We start from the raw sequence: 22,388 nt of genomic DNA on the forward strand, positions 1-22,388 counted from the left end.
CTGTAAAAATCGTTGTGTTATTTCAACAACATGCCTATGTGTTATCACGATTGAGTTAAAATATAACACAAACAGGTGGTTAGAACAATTCACTCTCCATTTGTGTGTCAAATGCCGGTAGTTGAAATGACACACAACCTGTGTGTTGAATTAACACAAGTGTAGAATATTCGGTGTTGTTTTCCGCGTGATTGCCAAATATGTTGGGTATCTAATTATAAGGGCTTATGTACTGATGCTAAAGACAAACACAGAAGAAAGAAATACTTAAACAAATCCAGGTATTCACAAAATTTCTACATCCAAACTGCGCGATGAGTTCTGAAGTGTTTTACATACTGTTTCTAAAGAAATGTGTCAACAGCAAGAAATAACGCCGTATTACTGTGTCACTTCTACACTACAGTAGAGCTCACCAGTCAGCACCGTGGACTGTGTCTCAAAACTGGAGGAAAACAAGTGGAAACACGATTATTAAGCAATCATATTATAAGGATATAGGTAAGAGTTTCCTATCATTCTTGAACAAGATGGTCAAGGTTGTGTTATTGTGTTCCGCACCAACTGTTGCGGTTCTTTTCGTTAAGTTCGTTCCTTTCGTTATTCCTGAACGCGATCAATGGTTGTCCTGTTTACTAGCTAGTATTCAAAGGTGGCAAACCACCGTAGGCGTAAGCATGCACACCAACACAGGAAAAGCGTTACATCAACACCGCACACGGAGTTATTTCAACACCGAAGTAGGTGTCGTAGTAACACAGAAGTGGAGTCGAGCTAACACCAAAAACGGTGTTAATCTAGTAGTCTCATCTTGAATATTAATACAGGGGGTGTTGAATTAACACTAAAACGGTTCTAGTTATATTGTCTTGACCTTGAATTGTGACACAGATGGTGTTTTGAAAAATATAAATATGGTGTTAAAATAACACAGGGGCTGTGTTATATTGATACTTGACATGGCGTAATATTAACAGAAAATAATTAACACACTGTGTTACTGTATTCGTGTTGATGCCAGGCCCGTAGCCAGCCCAAAAATGTAGGGGGGGCCCGGCTGAAGTTAGGGGAGCCGATCCAACCATATGATAGTTCATCACCATATTATAGTTCTTTTGCAAGCCTACTGTAAAACTTTTAGGGGGCCAGCAAAAATGTAGGGGAGCCCGGCCCCCTAGACCCCCCTGGATACGGGCCTGGTTGGTGCCACACCGTCAGAAAGTAACGGAAAGGACTTCCCCACATTATCGACTCTGACATGGTGTCGAATTAACACCGCAAATATTAACACAGATCCAAATTTAACACCGCTCAACACCGGTTGTTTGTTAAAAGCGTAACACATCCCTGTGTTGAAGGCCAACACAGCGGGACCTGTGTTGAATTAACACCACATAGTGGTAGTCACGCTGGAACCACCGCCCTGTGTTAAAATTGAGTTGAATTAACACATCCATTTTTACTGTATATTCTTCTCACTTCTTATTCGTTTCTCGTATTTCACGGGTTTATTTGTAATGATTTGTATGTGCATGTGTAATTTTTAGTGTAATTTTTGCTTGTTCTGTTATGTACTAAATACTACAGTGCAGTGGCGTAGGGAAGGGGGAGCAGAGGGGCTGCCCTCCCCGAAAGAGGTCCGACAATATACTTTGGTACTATGATGTTTGTAATTTTTTATATATTTTTATGCTTATATATTTTTTTGTTTGTAATTACTCTATATGTACCTATAACAGCACTTGCCTCCCCCCAAACACACATCCTGGCTGCGCTACTGCTGCAGTGCGTAAAGTCCAGATTTTGTACAATAATAATTATTTTTGTATCTTTATTTGTAGATGTGTATCATTTTAGTTATTACCCTATGAATACTTGTTACTGAAATACGAATTCTGATCATTGCATGATCAAGTGGGAACATTTTGTGATTAGCCTTAACTTTGCCATGTAAAATAAGACTAAATAAATTATAAAATAAAATAGTGATACGATCATAAACAACATTCAACACCGCTTTAACTGTGAAAAAAGAAATTATAGAAAATGCCTCCTTCTTCTCTTACAACGGGAATTCTCAAAAAACTGGCAGGCGTGTCCACTAATTTTTAATGAGGAGTTTCCTGTATTTAAGTTCCATCTTCTTAACTTGACAAGCCTGTAACACACTGTATTTTCATTTAAATTTTGAGTCCCGTCTACCACCTTATAATGCACCCAGCTCAACGTAGGCATTAACTACCTGGGTATATTCCAAATTAATTTCAAGCTGTTCAACCGTTTCCCCGTAATGCCATCATAAACAAGATTCTTTTCATATTGTATATATATATATTAGATAGATTAGGAGTAGAGAAACAGAGTTGAGTTACGTGTTTATTATCTTAATATATCAAGCAAGGCCGTGCCGTGGGGAGCGACGGCCCCGGGCGCCGAAGTAAGGTGAGCAAAAAATTTGGAAGAAAAAGGAAAAAAGATAGGAAAAGTTGCTTGGAATATATGTATGGGGGCGCCGTGGTATACTCTCGCCCCGGGCGCTGATTTTCCACGGCACGGCCCTGATATCAAGTAAACACAAAAGACTGCAAACTGATATACAGAATGTCCCATAAATTTCCATATGTGGGAAAAATAAACATATATTTCTGAAAATCATTTTTTATTACATAATACGCTCTATACGACTATAATTGTTTTGAAAATCTGTTTCGATGCGCGCTGCTGAAGAATACACATAAGCATCTCTGCAGTTATGCTTGTAATTCCGTTGGTGACATGTTCCTTTCAGATATTTTATATTTTGTATCATTTTCTAATACACATTGGCCTTCAAATGTCTTCAAAGATCAAAATCAAATGGTGTAAGATTTGGGAATCTGATAGGCAACTCCAAAGAACAACGCCAACCTATCCAAGCAGCTAACCATTGATATACGTGTTTATTTATGTTTATTTTTCCTATGTATAGAAATTCATGCAACACCCTATACTTTCAAGATTTTACAGAAGAAAAGTAAAGACACGTATTGGTAGTTGAATATTTTTATTCACAAGGCAGTCTTATATAATAATATAATTATAGCCTCGAGGCATTGTTCATGTCTGTACACAATTTATAATATATATATATATATATATATATATATTTATATATTTCTTTCCTCTTTAAAATTTATTTGTTTAAAACTCAATTTGTTTCCATGAAAAGGGGAAGACCACATCGTTTTTTTTTTCACTAAAGATAGTTTTTTTCTCTTTTATACAATGTTTAGAGGGGGGAATATAAATTCTAGAGTCAATGGTTATATTGTTTTCTGCTGGCACTGGTTCCATTACTTTTTAAAAAAATCAGAACAAAGATTTGTAGAACTGAACCTGTCGAACGGACACCATGGTCTCCTGATTTAAATCCCACAATTTTATCGATTAATGATTTCGAAAGGCGTATGCCATGAGAGCCGTAATATCTTGAGGTGAACGTGGGGCTGCGTTTGAATTGAATGAATATTTAAGTCCGTTTTCATTCAATATAGTGACAGATGATGTAACAACAAAGGAACTAAAGAAATTAGCATTATGGTGTATGTAGATAATATTGTACGTTAGTACCGTTAATAATGAGAACTGAAAAAACACTGGAATGGTTCTGTTTGGAGTTGCATAGATTGAAGAAAATCCAAAGAAATTGTTGAGATGTAGAATAGGAAGAGGTCTAATCACTGCGAAATTAAGATACCGCTAATTTTACAGTAATTATGTGATATCTTCAAATAGATAAAAGATAATCGAAATGTGGAACAAGAGCGTACTAGACAATATTATTTTGCATGAGGTACATTTACCACGAGTCACCTAGTAGCATTTCGTTTGCAAGCCATTTAGAAACGCGAAAATAAATGCCGATTTTCTAAATGGCTGGAAATCGAAAGCAAATAAATGAGTCGTGACAACGGTATCTCATGTAAAACAATATTGTTTAGCGAAGCTGTTGTTCCACTTTTGAGATTATCTTTTATCTATTTGAAGATATCACATAATTACTGTAAAATTAGCGGTATTTTAATTTCGTCGTGATGGGGCCTCTTTAAGTAAAATTTCACAGACTGTAATAAAAAGGATAGACGGAAACAGTTCTGGAATTTTCAATTTAGAAGAGTTGATCCCCCCAAAAAATGAGAGGCTAGGCGGATAAAGTAGAAAAGACCACTGCAGCAGATTGGAAAACGAGAGAGTAAGAGGATGACTGAAAAGTTCAGAAACAGTGGACCAGATAATGCAATCAAAGAGAGAATGAACAAGTGGAAAGATTATTGATAATAGGGATTGAAAGTGGAAACATGAAAAATTGTTGATACTATTGGGATGAAAAGAGCGTGCGATGAGGCACTACAGGAGGAAGTTAGCGATTGAAGAAGAAAATCTAGATATTGAGAGAATTTGAAGGCGAAAAGTGTTTCATAAAAACTGCACATACAGATTGAAATATGAAAAGAATTTAGTTACGTTAATAGGTGTTTAAAATCGAATTATATTAAAAGTTGTTTGAAAAAGTGTAAAGTATATATATGAGCTGCACGGCTTAAAGGTATGAAGGATTGTGAAATTAAATAGATACACGAGTATTTCAAACATATTAGTGTATAGTGGGAAAAAAAAGTCTAATAAAGAATTCAAAAAGAAATGAAGGCTAAATGAAATTAAGCTTAAAAGTACTTATTGGCAAGGCCTAAACTCTCAGTTTTCGAAGATATTAAAACGGAAATACGTAAAATACGTCATAGCAGCGTACCCAGGGCCGGATTAAAGAAGGGGCTTAGGGGGTCTAAACTCTGATCAAAAATAAAATTGACCAAAAATATTAAACATATTCCCTTAACTTTCGTACTGTACGTTCACAGAAATGTATTAGCTGGTCAGCAGGGGCCACATATTTTTTCTAGCCTCGAGCCTCCAGATAGGCTAATCCAGCCCTGAGCGCAGCCGGTAGCAAAATGTGTGTTTTTCTGTCACAAATGTTAAATTTATTACAGTTATGCATACTGTAACTGTTGTCTTTATTCGCAGAGGAAGTGGAAGATTAACTGCACAAATTACTTTCTTTAGTTATTTATAAAAGTATTTTACTTAAGGTTAGTGTAAAGGGACAAGTTTTGCCGATAGATGTCACTACAGTCTTCCTATCTCTCCCATGTATTTTTTACCTTTTATGAAAATTTACAATTTCTTTTATAAATTTCAACCTAGAGACTTCAAAGTTTTAGAGAAGGAACTTCATAACCTATTAAAGGGAACAAACCGTGCCGATTTTTTTTATTTAGAATTTTCTTCATTGTTGAAACAGCTTCATCGTTAAAGATTTGGATATCCATTTCAACAATTAAGAAAATTCTAAATAAAAAAAATCGGCACGGTTTGTTCCCTTTAATAGGTTATGAAGTTCCTTCTCTAAAAATTTGAAGTCTCTAGGTTGAAATTTATAAAAGAAATTGTAAATTTTCATAAAAGGTAAAAAATACATGGGAGAGATACGAAGACTGTAGTGACATCTATCGGCAAAACTTGTCCCTTTAAACCAACCTTAAATAACTCCATATTCTGTATAGTCCAATAGACCCCTATATTAATATAAGTATTTGGGACCCTAACTGTAGCCGTAAACAAGAAAAGGACCATGATGCAAGTAAGATTGTCATATTTAGCCGTGCTCAAACAAAAGTGTACAGAAAAATTTTTGAATAATGTAGTTATTTTTATAGTAAGTAAATGATAAAGATAGAAATATTGCTATATTAACAATAAAAAAATAGTAAGTTCATTCTTTCTCACTGAAATTTTTTGCGATAATTTTGGTAACACTGACTCAAGCTAGTTCTTGCCACGTCATTCACCGGGATTAGATTATTTATCCATTGACCTCTGACTTTTGGTTCGTTTTTTTTGTTTGTTTGTTTGTTTTTTGTTTTGTTTTTTCTCTTCAACCGTACAAGTATAAGTACTATTAGTGGCAACGTTGCTATTAGTATCTTCCATATTTCCAACCTTCTAAAAGTGAGAAGGAATTTAGTAGATAAGCAGGCACAGCTGTGAATCAGAAATTAAAGCGTAACAAAAATATGGTAGAATGTTCGGGGAAATGTATTCAGAAGGACGTTAAGCACGGTATAAATCAGTTTTCCCATTGACTTTAGATTTTACATTCACCCTAAATATATGTTCTTTTTTTTCTTTCTTAAGTACACAAATCCGATCACGGCACTGATTTGTTCACTTTTTGTCAGTGGACATATTCGTTGGCGAGTTGGTACTGTTGTGCGTCCACAATCACACTGGTATAACCGGGCTGGTGTAACAGTTTATTATGAAACTCAGATTCCTCGTACTGAGGAATATTATAGTTTTTGATACATGGGTCCAACGGAAATTGTTCTTGATTACAATAGTCCGCCACTGAACACGCGTTGTTCACTACAATGTGAGGGCTATAATAGTCCTGTCTTCTGTCCTCACAGGATTCAGATCCGGAGGTCGAACTGGAACTCGAACTATGGCTAAACGGTCGTTCTGGTGCGGTCGACGAAGGCGTACGCGTTGTTGATGTTAGAAGTTGGTCCGGATACTCGAAACTAGGAAAGCCTGTGGAATACCGTTCCTCGGGCGGGTCTTTTTTGCTCTCACGCGGGTAGTAGATATCTTGATAAAACACGTCCTGATTATGCCGCTCGTCCGTGTAGTTAAGTGCCTGGAAGGACGCAGCATAATCGTAGTTTATTCCTGCACCACTAGAGTCGCTGTATTCGTCTTCCGGTGGAGGCTGGCGATATTTTGGTCTTGGTGTAGGGCGGAGTTTGGTCTGGGGTCTCTCTGTTAACGAAACTGAGGGTTCCTCACATTTGCCTAGTTGTTCGACGTTTAATACCAGTTCCCTTGCTTCTAGGTCACTGTAAAATAAAACAAAAATAAATTATTAAGCATTTTTACATTATTTAAAGTATTGTTAAGCAGTTGCAACACTTAAAGTTATATTATACTATAATGCGGCAATTTCTTTTCGACGGTAAAAATCTGTAACTCATAAAATAATGAGAAACAAGATGAAGACTGGAATACAGTCCTTGTAACAAAGAAAATTAGATAATGTTTATTTTTATCTGAAATAATAGAGTTTATGTTGGTATAACTGTAATAATCGAGGCTGTACAGAGTATATGTACGACGGCTGCTAAGAAAGTAGCAGACGTTTTGGCTTATCGCGGCAGTGAGCGAAGCTAGAGTCGCTATCATGGTGTCAGAACGTTGCCACACTCAGTACGCATCCATCTGTGGTAGCGTGAGGACTATGACGCTCTTGCTGTGTTTTCTGTGACGTATTACAATGTGCACTGCAGTAAAAAATCCTGCCTCTTGTAAGGTGCGTTCTGTGATTAGGTTCTCGTTGGCAAAAAACCACAAGCCAATCGAAGTCCATCGCCAACTACGTGAAGTGTACGGACATGAAATAATGCGCTTTTTCACGACAACGTACGTCCACACTAGGGTGGAGTGAAAAGAGACCAATTTTTTTTTTTCGAAATTCGATTTTGGATAGGGGGCAAAAGTTGCATCATATTGTAGTACTTTACCATGCAACATTTCAATCCTTTAATATAATTTTTAGCCGGGGCGCAATGGGCCTTAAGTTTGATAGGTTTTATAAATGAGTGAAAAGAGCCTAAATTTTTATTTTCTTAAATTCTAATTCGGATATAGGGCAAAAGTTGCATCATATTGTAGTACTTTACCACCGGAAATTTCGATTCTCTAAAATATTCTTTAGCAGGAGTGCAATGAGCCTTAAGTTTGATAGGTTTTGTAAATAAATACACGTTTATTGTTCATTTGTATAATTATTAGGCGCCTCTTCGCTTGAAGGAGACTATAATTTGAAGGTATTATGATTTCTTGTCGTGTCCAGGTAGATTTATAAAGCTATCGAAGTTCATATTCTATGTTACAGGCTACATCAACCCAGAACTCACCACATGGAGGTGGCTACCGTCGAGTTCCATCCCACTTACCCACCAGTATTAGATTGAATGTTTCATAAATTTCATTCACGTCTTCAAGCAAAATTCTGCGACTTTATCTGAAAAGTAGTCATGTATTTTCTTGTCAAATTTGGAACTAATAAAGCAATCTATCCTGGCTCACATACTGACGAAGAACCTTCACTAAGTATTTTCACTAATCTTTCCACTGCTTGCGTATAACATGGAAACTCAGGGATATCAATATTTGTACTTTCTCAAGAACAAATTCTCGCAATTTGTCATCTGTGATATGAGTCAGTATTGGCGGTTCTGTTGTTCCACCCATTTTAGTTTATCATTTCTGTGTAATTACTAGCCTCGAAGTTTAACACTGGCACTTGGAAGGAAGGAGCTTCACGTTTACATTGTTTTCTGGATTGGAGGATTTTATCGGTTGCAAGGATTCGCGTAGCTGATCTGTAGGCTAGTCACCAATCATGGCAATAAGAATATTTTCAGAATTCGCATAGAATGCATTTCTCGAAATTACTTTATTGACAAAAGTCTTGTATGGTTCTTGCATACATCTCGAAAGTCTTATGGTCAAGAACAAATGTTTAGCTCCGTATTTGGCAAGAGGTTTCAGTTTTATGCTGAACCACACTGGTACATATACTTTTACTACGAACTTTACGAGAGTTTAGAGCTCCTCTGAAGAATTTGGCATTAATATATATATAGACGCGAAAGTCTACAAGCCATTGTCAACCAGCGAGTATGCGCAAGTTTCCTACGTTTCTTACCTGCTAGGTTTTTATCACAGCCTCCTCTTACGACAGATTGACATATTTCATACAAATATCTTTGATCATAACTCAGATGACGCACGTTTAGGTATGTAGGGAGTTCTGAAGAAATCTTTCCGAAGCTGCACACTGGATTCGTCTCACAATTCACCAATGATCTACCAATAGGACCAGACAAAGTACCAGTAGTCACATCATTAATTTCTTTCAGTAAATGATGAAGTAGTAGTTCAATGATGTGCAATAAACGTATGCATCACTGCAAGGGTCTCTCTAAATGGTTTTCGAGAACTCTAATCATCATCCTTTTGACCCAACATTAGTATTAGTACCATCGCAGCCGATAGCTACCATATCTCATAGGTCCACATTATTTTCTTGTAATTCCAGGCAGATGGAACTAGCAGTATTCTTTGCTAATGCTGAAACGGTCAAAGGAGCATGGCTGAAAAATGTATTACCCGGTTCTTCAAGAACACAATAATGATCTTTCCTCTTCATATCTCTATGACTTCCGGAGCCGGACATTGCGAGTGTTTGGTCTTTATTCCCATCAAAATAGATGGTACAAGGTTTCTCTTTATTAAGTCACTTCAGTTCTTACACTTTTACGATTTTTCGCAATCTCTCTTTGTATTTTACTTCTATCAATTATGTTTTGCAGCTGCTCTGGACTTACAATATTAAAATCTTCCAAAACTTCAGTAGCAATAGCTGCAATTTTTCTTCCAGTCAAGCCGATTTTCTCCTTCACTTTTGCTAATGTTGGGAGGAATTTTCTTATTTCTATGCATTTAATCTGTGATTGCTTTCTTGTCTTTAAAGGATACTTCGAACTAAAATCAGGATCTCCTCCAGCTTTAGCGTGTTCTTTATTGCCTTCGTTTTTTGTTTCCAAAGATGACGAGGAGTCTAAAGATTCAATAATGTAATTGGTACTGTTTTGGTTGAAAGTTTGACCGCTAGTTGCTTTTTGGCTTTCCTTTCTTCTCTTTTCTTTGTCCAAGTAACATCAATACAACCGATTACTATTTTTCTACTTATCCTTTGGTCTGATAAAATACTCTCTCCGATTCAGGCATTTTGAGTGTCCTGTGCAACGACACACCGTGAAATCTAAACACTTGCAAGCTGCTATATCAAATGGTTTATTGCCCTGCTTCTTCAATTCTTGTAATTTATTTCTTCTTTCATGTTCCCTCTTACTGCCAATTTTAAAAATATTTTCAGTTTCCTGTGGTAACTGTTGATCACTATTGATACACAGCCGAGCGAAACAAGAATTGAAACAACAGGACAGACAGGTTACCAAATGTCTTCCACCTTTTCTGCTACCTTCGTGGAAACCAAATTCTCTGCTGGTTCTTTACTTCCGCCCCCTTCAGCTGCTGACGCGTAAATAAATAACATGCCATAACGTCTTTGTAAGTTGGAAGCGTTCTCCAGTCGCGACCTTTGGCACTATGAAACATCTCTTGTGCTCTTGATATATTCTACCTGGTTGATTTTGCCAGGCTGTAATACAGTGGTAGATAATAAAGCCATCAGTAACTACAAAAGCGCAAAACTAATCAAATCACTAACATAGCAACACGGCCACTAACCAGAACGTGCCCCGAGCACAGGTACAACACACTAATAACAATCGTCAAGCTGCCAAACAGTTGCACAAGACTTTAGCACCAGCACGAGCGCGCATCCTGATTTCGTTCTGTACCCCCTTATCTCCACCCATCAAACTATTATACTAGTGACTTAGTACTGCCAACAAGTTCATTATACCAGAAAAAGAGTTACTAAATAGCAAAAAAAAAAAAACTTCTTTATGGCAAACTAGCAAATTGCTTATAGTTGATCACTTTTCGTCTAATTATTCCCAAATTTCAGGGCCATTGCGCCCCGGCTAAAAATAATTTTAGTGAATTAAAAGTTATTGTTGTTATCTACTGATACAGGATGCATCTTTTGCACCCTATCTACACTAAAACTTACAGTCTGCTTCCAGCGAAGATCTGCCAAATAGTTACATAGTAAATGGAAATTGATTTACAAAATCGCAAACTTAAGGCCCCTTGCGCCCCGGCTAAAAATTATTTCAGAGAGCTGAAATTTTCTATGGTAAAGTATTATGATATGATGCAACTTTTGCTCCCTATCCAAATTTGCATTTCGAAAAAAAATTTTTTCGCTCCACCCTAGTCCACACACAACCAAGCGTACCCGAGAGCTTTTGGATGGTTTTAGATGCGAGGTGTTCGATCACCCATCATGCAGCCCGTATTTGGCACCAAGCGGCTATCACCTCTTCCGAGCGACGAAGACATGGCTCGCTATACAACGCTTTGATACTGACGTCGAACTGCATGCCGGTGTAAGCCAGTGGTTGAAATCGCAGGCGACAGATTTCTACAGCTACGGTATTGAAAAACTTGTACCACGATATGATAAATGCCTTAATTTGCATGACGATTATGTGGGAAAATAGCTTAAGAATGTACCTTTCAAATGTATACAATACAATTCGGTTTGTTCATTGTTACTTTTTATTTCAAATTGTCTGCTACTTTTTGGACAGCCTTTGTATGTAACTCATATCATAAGTGTTATATTTGTGTGTAACACAGACAGTTTCGGTAACACTTATGTGAAACATTTATAATCGAAGGTATACAGTATTAGTCTATAGCTGGCATGTGTAACTGAGGCAATTAATGTATTTGAATAGAGAAACTTGGCAATATTGGGTTTAACTGAGCCAATCAATGATATATATCTATGTATGTATGTGTAACTGAGAGAACCAATGTTATATCTGAGTAACTGAGAAAATGTATTTGTGTATAAGGTAACGAATCTAATAACTGTACACAACTGGGACAATTAAGTCTGTATTAGTACGTAACTGAGACAATCAATGATCCTATACCTATGTATGTAACTGAGACAATCAATGATCCTATATCTATGTATGTAAGTGCAACTGAGTTAACCAAGTTACAGTTAAGTAACTGAGACAATGTATTTGTATTTGTGTGTTAGGTAACGGATCTAATAACTGTATATAACTGGGTCAATTAAGTCTGCATTAGTATGTAAGCGAGACAATCAATGATATATCTAATGTATGTAAATGCAACTGAGTTAACCAAGTTACATTTAAGTAACTGAGACAATGTATTTGTACTTGTGTGTTAGGTAACGGATCCAATAACAGCACATAACTGGGACAATTGAGTCTGTATTTATATATTTAACTGAGACAATCAGTATGTATAATTTGAGAACCAAAGTTATTATATTTTTGAAACTGAGACAACTGATATGCATTTATGTGTAAGATAACGAGTCCCATAGCTGCACAATTGAGCTTGTATTAGTATGTAACTGAGACAAAATTACATTTGTGTGGAACTAAGATAATTAAATTCTATTTCTTTGTTTGAATTTGTGGTCACTTTTCAATATCAAAACTATATGAGACACTGACCTACAGTTTAAATTTTAATAAAATCAAATGAAAATTTTCATCTTAACATCCAACAATTTCGCCCTTTAGGCTAAGGAAGACAGATGATTAAAACAAGTGAATGATAATGGAAGTATTGATGGAATGATAATGTGAAAGGAAACGGGTGGGAGCACCTCAAGCAAATCCACGGACACGAAATTATTCATTAGAATCTTATTTGAACGGGAATCGAGCCACAGACCCCAAGTACCACAGGTAAATGCTCTACCACTGACCTACTGTGTCACTCTTATCTACAGTTTAAGATGGGATCAGGGGCGGATCCAGGGGGGGGCGATCGGGGCGATCGCCCCCCCAGAAGAGGAAACTTTCTTATTTTATATATATAAATAAAACCCATTCCAAAGTTTGGAGCCCTTAAAAGTAGCAGTATGACAACCCACCGCCCCCCTCCAGAAGTCGGTCCTGGATCCGCCCCTGGATGGGATGAGAATTACATGGAAAAAAGGGTCTGTTAGAGAAAAACAGTAGCTTGTTCCTTAATAGTTCACGTCTCTTGCAGCTTAGAAGTTGAAAATGTGCATCAAACAGGAAGCAAATAAACAATTTGAAACCTATTGAGTATCGATAGATCTTGAAATCAAAGAGAAGAGAGTTTCCAGGAATTGAAAAGGATATATAACGTGATGTTTTACAAATTGAATTATTGAGAAATCAGTATTTCTAGCGCACACACACATTATAATTAACAGCTCTTTGATTAATTTGTAATGATTTCAATGACAACCAAATTTGCAATCGAAACCGGATATAGAGGAAAACAAGAATTCCAGAAGCGGCACAAAATAAGATTATTTCGACCACATACTTTGTCAATTCGTATTATAATTCGTATCTGTTGAGTTATAGTGCTGCCAAAATGTCTTGATCTGTGGCAAAAATGCGAATTACAGCTCACACCCTCAACACACCCACGCGTTGAGCCAATAAGGGTTCAGTTGTTGCTAAGCGAGAGAGCCTTGCAGGCGTTCGAGTGGAATTCCTTCAGCCGATAGCAGCGCTTGGAACGGAAGACTAAGTGTTAAGTCAATGTGGTATATCTATAGCAGTGGTTCTCAACCTAATTCCTATTACGACCCCTATTTCATCAGATTTTCTTGCCAGCGACCCCCTCATAATCTCTGGCTTGTAATAAAGGTTGCATGGGATTTTTAATATACCTATTGCGGACATCTCACGATATTGATCTATTTCTATAATAGTAGAATCTATTTCTTGTATAGTAGCCTCGGTCTAAAGACAGCCGCTTGCTCACAAAGGAAAGCCGCTATTTAAGAGAAAGAAGAAAAGAAAAAGGATCATTGACAAAGATTTGGCAACAGTTTGGGTTCAGTTTATTGCCTGGTAGTTAGTTTTCAAGGGAAAGAGAAACCAAACCAGGACCCTATGAAACGAAACAGAACACGGGGGCGGCTTCCCTTTGTGAGCAAGTGGCTGTCTTTAGACCGAGACTACTATACTATATAGTAACTTCTCTAAAGGCGAATGGATTAAAACCAAATTTGGTCAGTTCATTTATAGCACAAGTATCGAATCCAATCCGTCATACTATTTCAAAATGGAGACCATTTGAAAATTTTAAATCTTCATAACTCCTTTAATTTTGGGTCATATGATTAAAAAAAGTGATCTCTAATTTTGAGTTTTAAAAAACTTGGACAGTTGTTAAAAAAATTATTGAGTATTTTAAATGATTTGATAATGTGCGTCACGAAGATTGAACTGGGCATTGCCACACTAGTGAAATTACACCATGCTCAAGTATCTCATTAGCTTTCAATTTTAATTGTATTTCAATGTACAGTTCTCATTAGTTTCATATTCTACTTATTTTATTTAAATTGATTTTTAAATAACTCTGTACTTGTTGAAAATGTTTAGTAGACCTATTTTTTTGTTGTTCTTAACAGTATGTAAAAAAAAAAAAATATGACACTCAGAACAAAATTGAAAATAACATTTAAAAATATTTTCTGGCATTAGATTCAAACTATATTTATCTCTTCCGCGTATCTTCGCGACCCTCCAGGTTGAGAAACCCTGATCTATAGTAAGCAATCAATCTATACACTCTGACCTCCCATCCTACTAACAGACCCGTATTTAGGTAAGTGCTACTCTGTGCTCGAGCCAGGAGCGTCATTTCAGATTTTGCTTGGCGGGGGGGGGGGGAAAGATACCTTGATATAAGTAAAATTTCGCGTGTTTCACTGATTTACTACTATTCTATTGATAAAATCTATATACATCTCAAACTCAGGGGGGGGGCAAATGCCCCTCCCTGCCCCCCTAAATGACGCCCCTGGCTCGAGCACAGGACGGCAGAATTTAGGAGGCGGCAAAATTGTGGATTTTTTTTTTAAAGATTCACAATAAAGTAATATTAAAAACAAGCAACCCGCAGAGTCCCGCGAGAAAATACGTTAATGTGTTTAATTCGCTCTAATTACAGTCATTACTAATTAGCTAGCTTATCTAATTATTTTTAAAAAGAATTAAGCCATTTAAAATTACTTGTAATACCTAAACTGCTACTCAACAAGAGCAAGTATGTTTGCAAAATCACAATTTTGTTTCCTTGTTTGAGACAAATTTGTGCGGATGGCGGAGGGGGGGAAGGGGGGCAAATTATTTAGAGCACAGGGGCGCACAATATATAAATACGGGCCTCTCTACGAAGAGCTTCGGCCAGCAAGAGACTACGTATATTATATTTAAAAATAAAAAATAAAAATCACATACAGAAGTTTCCAATTAGTAGAGGCCATAATACCGAAAAGTTTGAGAATTGCGTTACTGTTATGAAATAAAAATCAAATTTATTGTATTACTGAAAACAAAATAATCTTAATCGAGAGTTCGAAAGATAATTCTAATTTAACTAAGTAACTAAAAAAAAATAATGAAATTCCAATTCAAGTACACCAAATAATTACGTATTATCCCTAGTGATGTGGGGCGGAAAATTTTCCATTTCGGAAAATTTTCCGCTATATTTTTCCGGAAAATTTTCCGTTCTAAAAAAATATCAGTAATCAAGTAACAATTCCTCAGCAATCATGAAATTGATTGAATTCATGTATAGAAATGTTAAAAACTGAAAGATCGTTTAAAGAATCTGAAAATTTTCATGGCTCAGACAATTTTCAGTACTATGTAGGAACAAGTTAACAATTGTTCATGAATCGAAATATTTCCTGCCTTATATAGAAAAATTGAAGAATTTTTTATGAGTCGGAAAGTTTTCATCATTTCGAAGCAAGAAGTAAAACAACTGTTTTCTGAATCGGAAAGTTTTATTGCTCTGTAGAAACAAGTGGAAAACACTTTTCAGGGGCCTGACAAATTTGTATATTATATATAGTGATGTTAGGTGGAAAATTTTCCACTATATTTAACTGCACATAGAGCTACAAAATTGAATGTCAGTAGAGGAAAGTTAGTCGGGCAACAAATTATAATTTTCCAATTAGCTTTCGGGAAACGGAAAATTTTGTATTTCAAGTTGGGAAATAAACTTTTACCACAGTTTTTCTCTCTATATATAGAAGAAATTTTTCACCTCACATCAACGATGTAGGAATAAGTGGACTATTCTTTTACGAATCGGAAAATTTTCCGTTTCAAAATTTTCCGGAAAATTTCAATCACTGTACAGGACAGACAATTTTTCGATTCATGGAAAAGTGTTCCACTTGTTCCTACATAGTACTGAAAATTATCTAAACCATGAAAATTTTCAGATTCTTTAAACGATCTTTCACTTTCTAACATTTCTATATATGAATTCAATCAATTTTATGAATACTGACGAATTCTTACTTAATCACTGATATTTGTTAAGAACGGAAAATTTTCCGGAAAAATATAGAAGAAAATTTTCCACCTCACATCTCAACTAGGAATAAGTGCAGTATGTTTTCATGAATCGGAAAATTTTCATCACTGTAACAGGACAGACAACTTTTCGATTAATGAAAAATTGTTCCACTAGTTCCTACATCGTACTGAAAATTGTCTAAGCCATGAAAATTTTCAGATTCTTTCAACGATCTTTCACTTTTTAACATTTCTATATATGAATTCAATCAATTTTATGAATACTGACGAATTGTTACTAATCACTGATATTTGTTAAGAACGGAAAATTTTCCGGAAAAATATAGAAGAAAAATTTCCACCTCACATCTCAACTAGGAATAAGTGGAGTATGTTTTTATGAATCGGAAAATTTTCATTGTACAGGACAGACAATTTTTCGATTCATAAAAAATTGTTCCACTAGTTCCTACATCGTACTGAAAATTGTCTAAGCCATGAAAATTTTCAGATCCTTTAAACGATCTTTCACTCTTTAACGTTTCTATATATGAATTCAATCAATTTTACGAATACTGACGAATTGTTACTTGATCACTGATATTTGTTAAGAACGGAAAATTTTCCGGAAAAATATAGAAGAAAAATTTCCACCTCACATCTTAACTAGACAACGATGTAGGAATAAGTGGAGTATGTTTTTATGAATCGGAAAATTTTCATTGTACAGGACATACAATTTTTCGATTCATGAAAAATTGTTCCACTAGTTCCTACATCGTACTGAAAATTGTCTAAGCCATGAAAATTTTTAGATTCTTTCAACGATCTTTCACTTTTTAACATTTCTATATATGAATTCAATCAATTTTATGAATACTGATGAATTGTTACTTAATCACTGATATTTGTTAAGAACGGAAAATTTTCCGGAAAAGTATAGAAGAAAATTTTCCATCTCACATCTCAACTAGGAATAAGTGGAGTATGTTTTTATGAATCGGAAAATTTTCGGGAAAATTTTCATTGTACAGGACAGACAATTTTTCGATTCATGAAAAATTGTTCCACTAGTTCCTACATCGTACTGAAAATTGTCTGAGCCATAAAAATTTTCAGATTCTTTCAACGATCTTTCACTTTTTAACGTTTCTATATACGAATTCAATCAATTTTATGAATACTGACGAATTGTTACTTGATCACTGATATTTGTTAAGAACTGAAAATTTTCCGGAAAAATATGGAAGAAAATTTTCCACCTCACATCTCGACTAAACAACGATGTAGGAATAAGTGGAGTATGTTTTTATGAATCGGAAAATTTTCATCACTGATTATCCCGCTCTGAAGGAAACTTGTTTGAAGAATGATCTGATTGGCTTAGAGGAAGTCTTTGTTTGCTACTGTGCACCTTTGTTAGCTAGACATTGTACTCCCTACGGCAATAATAGTACCATGTAATTATTTTTTAAATACTATAATGTAAAATTAGATCTAAATACTGGCAATCATCCTGTAATTGGATCTTTGTTAAATTGCAGTGATGTATCTCGGGACAACATTACGTACACGATTGATATTAACAAACCAAAAGCAGAGATAATTCTGTCATTACAGATTGTTGTTTTAAAGCCTTTTAAGTGAATACGACGAATATGTCCGTCAGCGACATTCTATAACAGGTAGATTATACCTGACAACCGACAAGTTTGCGATTTCTGTCGTCCTTTAATTCGAAATCCTCAAGCACACGGTACACATTAAAGCGTCTATTGGATGCACTTGGTTTCGATTATTCCGTTTCCCGCGTATACTTCCCTTACTGGTGCACACAGTGTGAAGTGAGGTTGTATTCTGCATTCTCTCCCAAAACTTTCATTATGAAAATATTATTAGTTATTATAATAAAAATTTCCTAATTAATTGTCCTCCGCTCATTTTCGATCTGTGGTCTACAACTGGTCGATGCACTACCACTAGTTTATCCGGTATATGCCCAAGAAAATTACCCACTACACAAATAGTCGGGCGAAAGCAACTTATCCACTTAGGGGTTAAAATTCTATGTTATTATAACGAAACGATAACTAGTTTTCGATACCTAGATAGCACCATTACTGAACAAAAAAAAAAAGCATTATTAAAGTAAACTGAAATACGAATCGAATAAAGGCAAGAACAGGAATGCGAAAGAAGTATGTAGGAAAAAAGCATTATTAGTGAAGATAGTGTGATGTGAGTGAGAAATAAAAGCAAGGATAGGAATGTTGGAAAAAGACTTGAGGAACAAGACAAATATTATTGTTGAAAATCTGAAATGAGAAGAGAAGTAAAAGTAGGCCTAGAAAGGTGAAAGAAGCTTTTAGAAAGAAGAAGAGAATTGTTAGTGAAGATCTGAAATATGAACGGAAATAAAATCAATGATAGGAATGGCGAAATAAACTTTTAGTAAGAAGAAATGAAATGAAATGGTTTTACGTTCCACGATTAAGCCGGCTAAGCTAAAGGAGACGGTGATGATAAGAAATGAATGAAATGGTGGAATGAAGAAAGTGGTAGGAAACGGGAGAACGCCTACAAAACCCGCGCACACAGTATTTGTCCACCACAAAGTTCACTTGGCACGAGTTGGAATCGATGCACCAGAAGTGAACTTTTAATAAGAAAAACAATATTAGTGAAGATCTGGAATTAGAAAGAGAAACAAAAGCAAAAGGAAAACGCCGGAAAAAGCCTTTAGGAAGAAGAGAAGCTTCATTAGTGAAGATCTGAAATGTGAACGAGAAATAAATGGAAGGATAGGAATGTCGAAAGAAGGTTTTAGGAAGAGGAAATGCATTATTAGTGAACACTTCAAATGTACATAAGAAAATAAAGTAAATCTAAAAATGCTGAAAGAAGCCTTTAGAAAGGAGAGAGGCATTAATAGTAAAGATGTGAAATGTAAATGATAAATAAAACCAAGGATAGGTGTGACGAAAGGAATCTTTAGGAAGAATAAAAGTATTATTAGTGAAGATATGAAATGAGAATAAAAGCAAGAGTCAAATGATGAATGAAAAAATGAACAATTTTGTTCTCTTTCGAAGAAGAGATTAGATTAGTGGAGATTTGAAACATAAACGAGTAATAAAATAAAAGACAGGAGCGGTGAAAGAAACTTTTAGGAAGAAAAAAGCATTATTAGTCAAGATCTGAAATGTGAATGAGAAATGAAAACAAGAATAGGAATACCGAAGTAAGCCTTTAGGAAGAAAGAAAACGTTATTAGTAGAGATCTGGAATGAGAAATGTAAATTAAAGCAAGGGAAAACCCGTCCAAAGAAACCTTTAGTAAGAATAAAGTATTATTATTGAAGATATGATATGTGAACGGGAATAAAAGCAAGGATAGAAATTTTGCAAGACTACTTTAGGAGGAAGAAAACTATTATTAATAAAGATTTCCAATGTGGACATGAAAGAAAAGCAAAGATGGGATGGCGAAAAGAGCCTTAAGAAGAACAAAAACATTGTTAATGAAGAAATGATATGTGAAAGGGAAATAATACGAAGAAAAGCGAAAGAACTCTTTAGAAAGAAGAAAAGCATTATATTTATTAGTGAGGTTAATAAAGAACTGAAATGTGGGCGGAAAATAAAAGCAAGGATAGGAAAAGTGAAAGAACTCTTTAGGAAGAACAGAAGTGTTAGTGAGGATCTGAATTTCGGACGGAAATAAAAGCAAGGAGATCATTGGCAAAACATGGAATTAGGAAAGCTTACCTGAGTACATAGTTCACGCTGACTATGCAGTGAGGTCTGGAGGAGCGACTGTTATGGACGATGGTTGCGTAGCTCTGCATCCAAACCCATCCGCCGTCCTTCGTCAGGAATCGGTAGTACTTCGTTGTTACTTGGCCTTTGAACAGCACTGTATAACACAAAAGATGCATACGTCAGGATTTATATACATTAGTATAGACATTGCATTACACAAAAATACATACTATTTCCGAATTAATCCTTTAAACTTAATTCCGAGTATTAAAATACGACGTGTGTCCAAAATCTAGTTTTGCAGAGGTCGTCAATTATAAATGTTCAACATACAGTAGTCGGTATCTATTCAGTCGTTGAATGAGCTTTTAAATGTCAGAGGCACCCAAGCATACAATTTTTCTCGTTAAACTTCTTACTGACTTTCATCACATTATCATTCTCATTTACAAGTTTCTTTACGAGGGTTTTCCCACAAGCATTCAGATTGATACTGAAATATAACGCATTGGTAAGAAACTATTATTGGCATATAATGTCATTTGTAGAAGATATAATGTATCAGTTTCAACTAACTAGCGATGTCAGTTCATTGGAGGCAGTCATTTGAATCAGTCGTTATGTGTTAGTGCCATCTATGATAAAAGAAATAATGTATCAGTTTCAACTAACTGTGTCAGTTCATTAGAAGCAGTCATTTGAATCAGTCGCTGAACGTTAGTGCCATCTACGATAGAAAATGTATCACTTTCAACTCTTTAGTTCCGTGAGTTCCTTGGAGGCAGTTATTTGAATCAGTCGCTGTACATTAGACCGCATTGCCACGTTGCATGAATCTTTAGCTGTCATAAAAGAAATCTTGAAACCCTACCATATTTCACCATGTAAACATAGTCTTGAAAGGGACATACAACATTTTTTTTTCATCTTGCAAGGAGTTGAACCATGTACAACTTTCTGGAACGTCTTGCTTGCTACCTGCTATCGCCCTCCTGCTGACATAAAGCAAAAACCAGTTTCGCCGCTTCCGAAACAACGGATTCTTTTGGACAGGGAGGGGAAGTGCGCCAAAATACACGTTTATAATGAGGAGGTTCACTGTTTGTCCACTAGAATGCAGTGCTACATGGGTGGAGGTACCTTTCCTGCTTTCAGGAAGTTGTAACATGTAAACAGTAAATAGTGGATTGTAAACAGTGGATTGGAAGTTGTTTTTTTTTTTATGACAGCTACAAGATTCATGTAAAATGGAAAGATGCCTTTAATGCCATCTATGATAAAACAAATAATTCAACTGATTATCTGCGTCAGTTCATTGGAGGCAGTCATTTGAATCAGTCACTCTGCGTTGGGCTTGCTATTGCATCACAATGCTCCAGTCCATACGTCTGTTGTTGTCAAGGCTGTAGTGAAAGATAGAGGCGATTCGATATCCACCGTAGGGGCCACAGTGGCTCAGTGGTAGAGCGTTCACCTCTACTGCATCGGGTCCCTGGTTCGATTCCAGCTCGGACCAGGTGAATTTTATGGTAGACAAACACCGTGTGCGTGGGCTTCCTCGGGGTTCTTCCGTTTCCTTCTACTCTCTTCATTCCACCATTTCATTCGTTTCTCATCATCGCAGTCTCCTTTAGCCTAACCGGCATAATTGTGGGATGTAAAACTCAAAGATTTCATTTCATTTCATTTTCGACACCCACCACACAGCTCATGTATTTAGTATGTTGCTTTGGTAACAACAGCCGTGTGGACTGGAGCATTGCCGTGCAGAATACGATCAGAACGAACAGTAACTGATCGAAATGGCTGCCTCCAATGAACTGACGCAAGTAATCAGTTGAAAGTGATTCAGTATTACTTCCATAGATGGCACTGTGTGCCATAAACAGTTTATTTCAGTGTCAAGTTGGAAACTTTTGAAAATACCCTCGCAGATACAGAAACAATCACACGGCGCAACGTCCAGACTATATGACGGATGGTTCAGAACATAATATTTGAATGATTGCACGATTGCAGAGGTAACGCTCACGGTGTGACTTCTAGCATTGTAAAACAAGCAGATACAGGATAACACGTCAACTTTTCCTTTTCCTGCTGTTTTAAATAGTTCGTCGTAGCCTTCTCCCATGTCTCGCAATGTTTTGAACCATTAATTATTGCGACAAGGGGCATGAAGTCCTTTTAAAAAAATCAGGTTGCAGATTTTTATAAGTCTAGAATTCAAAAGATGATTCCACGTTTAAGAATAGATGTGCTAATGATAGCAGCTTACGTCTAACAATAGCAAGGATAGCAGCAATGATAGCAATGATAGTCTAACAATAGCAATGATAGCAGCTTACGTCTAACAATAGCAAGGATAAATAAGAACGGTGTTGCCCACGAAACGAAAAATCTCGTCTTGTCTCGTGCTGGAAACGAGACGAGAACTGTCCAAGTCTCGTAGACAACACTACGTGACCG

At 36.1% G+C, this 22,388-nt stretch overlaps 1 protein-coding gene across 4 annotated transcripts in view; it reads right to left on the minus strand.

The window, feature by feature from the left end:
* Window positions 1–5,741: 5,741 nt before the first annotated feature.
* The window catches only part of sim (bHLH transcription factor single-minded), a 249,833-nt gene continuing 233,186 nt past the window's right edge, over window positions 5,742–22,388 (minus strand). For all 4 annotated transcript variants that reach the window (XM_081731711.1, XM_081731720.1, XM_081731737.1 and 1 more), the window contains 2 exons: window positions 19,929–20,076; window positions 5,742–6,938 (listed from right to left, as the gene is read on the minus strand). In XM_081731711.1, coding sequence (XP_081587837.1) covers window positions 6,275–6,938; window positions 19,929–20,076 — 812 coding nt within the window. In that variant the 3' untranslated portion in view covers window positions 5,742–6,274. The remainder of the gene's footprint in view (window positions 6,939–19,928; window positions 20,077–22,388) is intronic.

Source organism: Thermobia domestica, chromosome 1 (assembly GCF_964235325.1).
Source record: "Thermobia domestica chromosome 1, izTheDome1.hap1.1, whole genome shotgun sequence".
In the NCBI taxonomy this organism is placed as follows: domain Eukaryota; kingdom Metazoa; phylum Arthropoda; class Insecta; order Zygentoma; family Lepismatidae; genus Thermobia; species Thermobia domestica.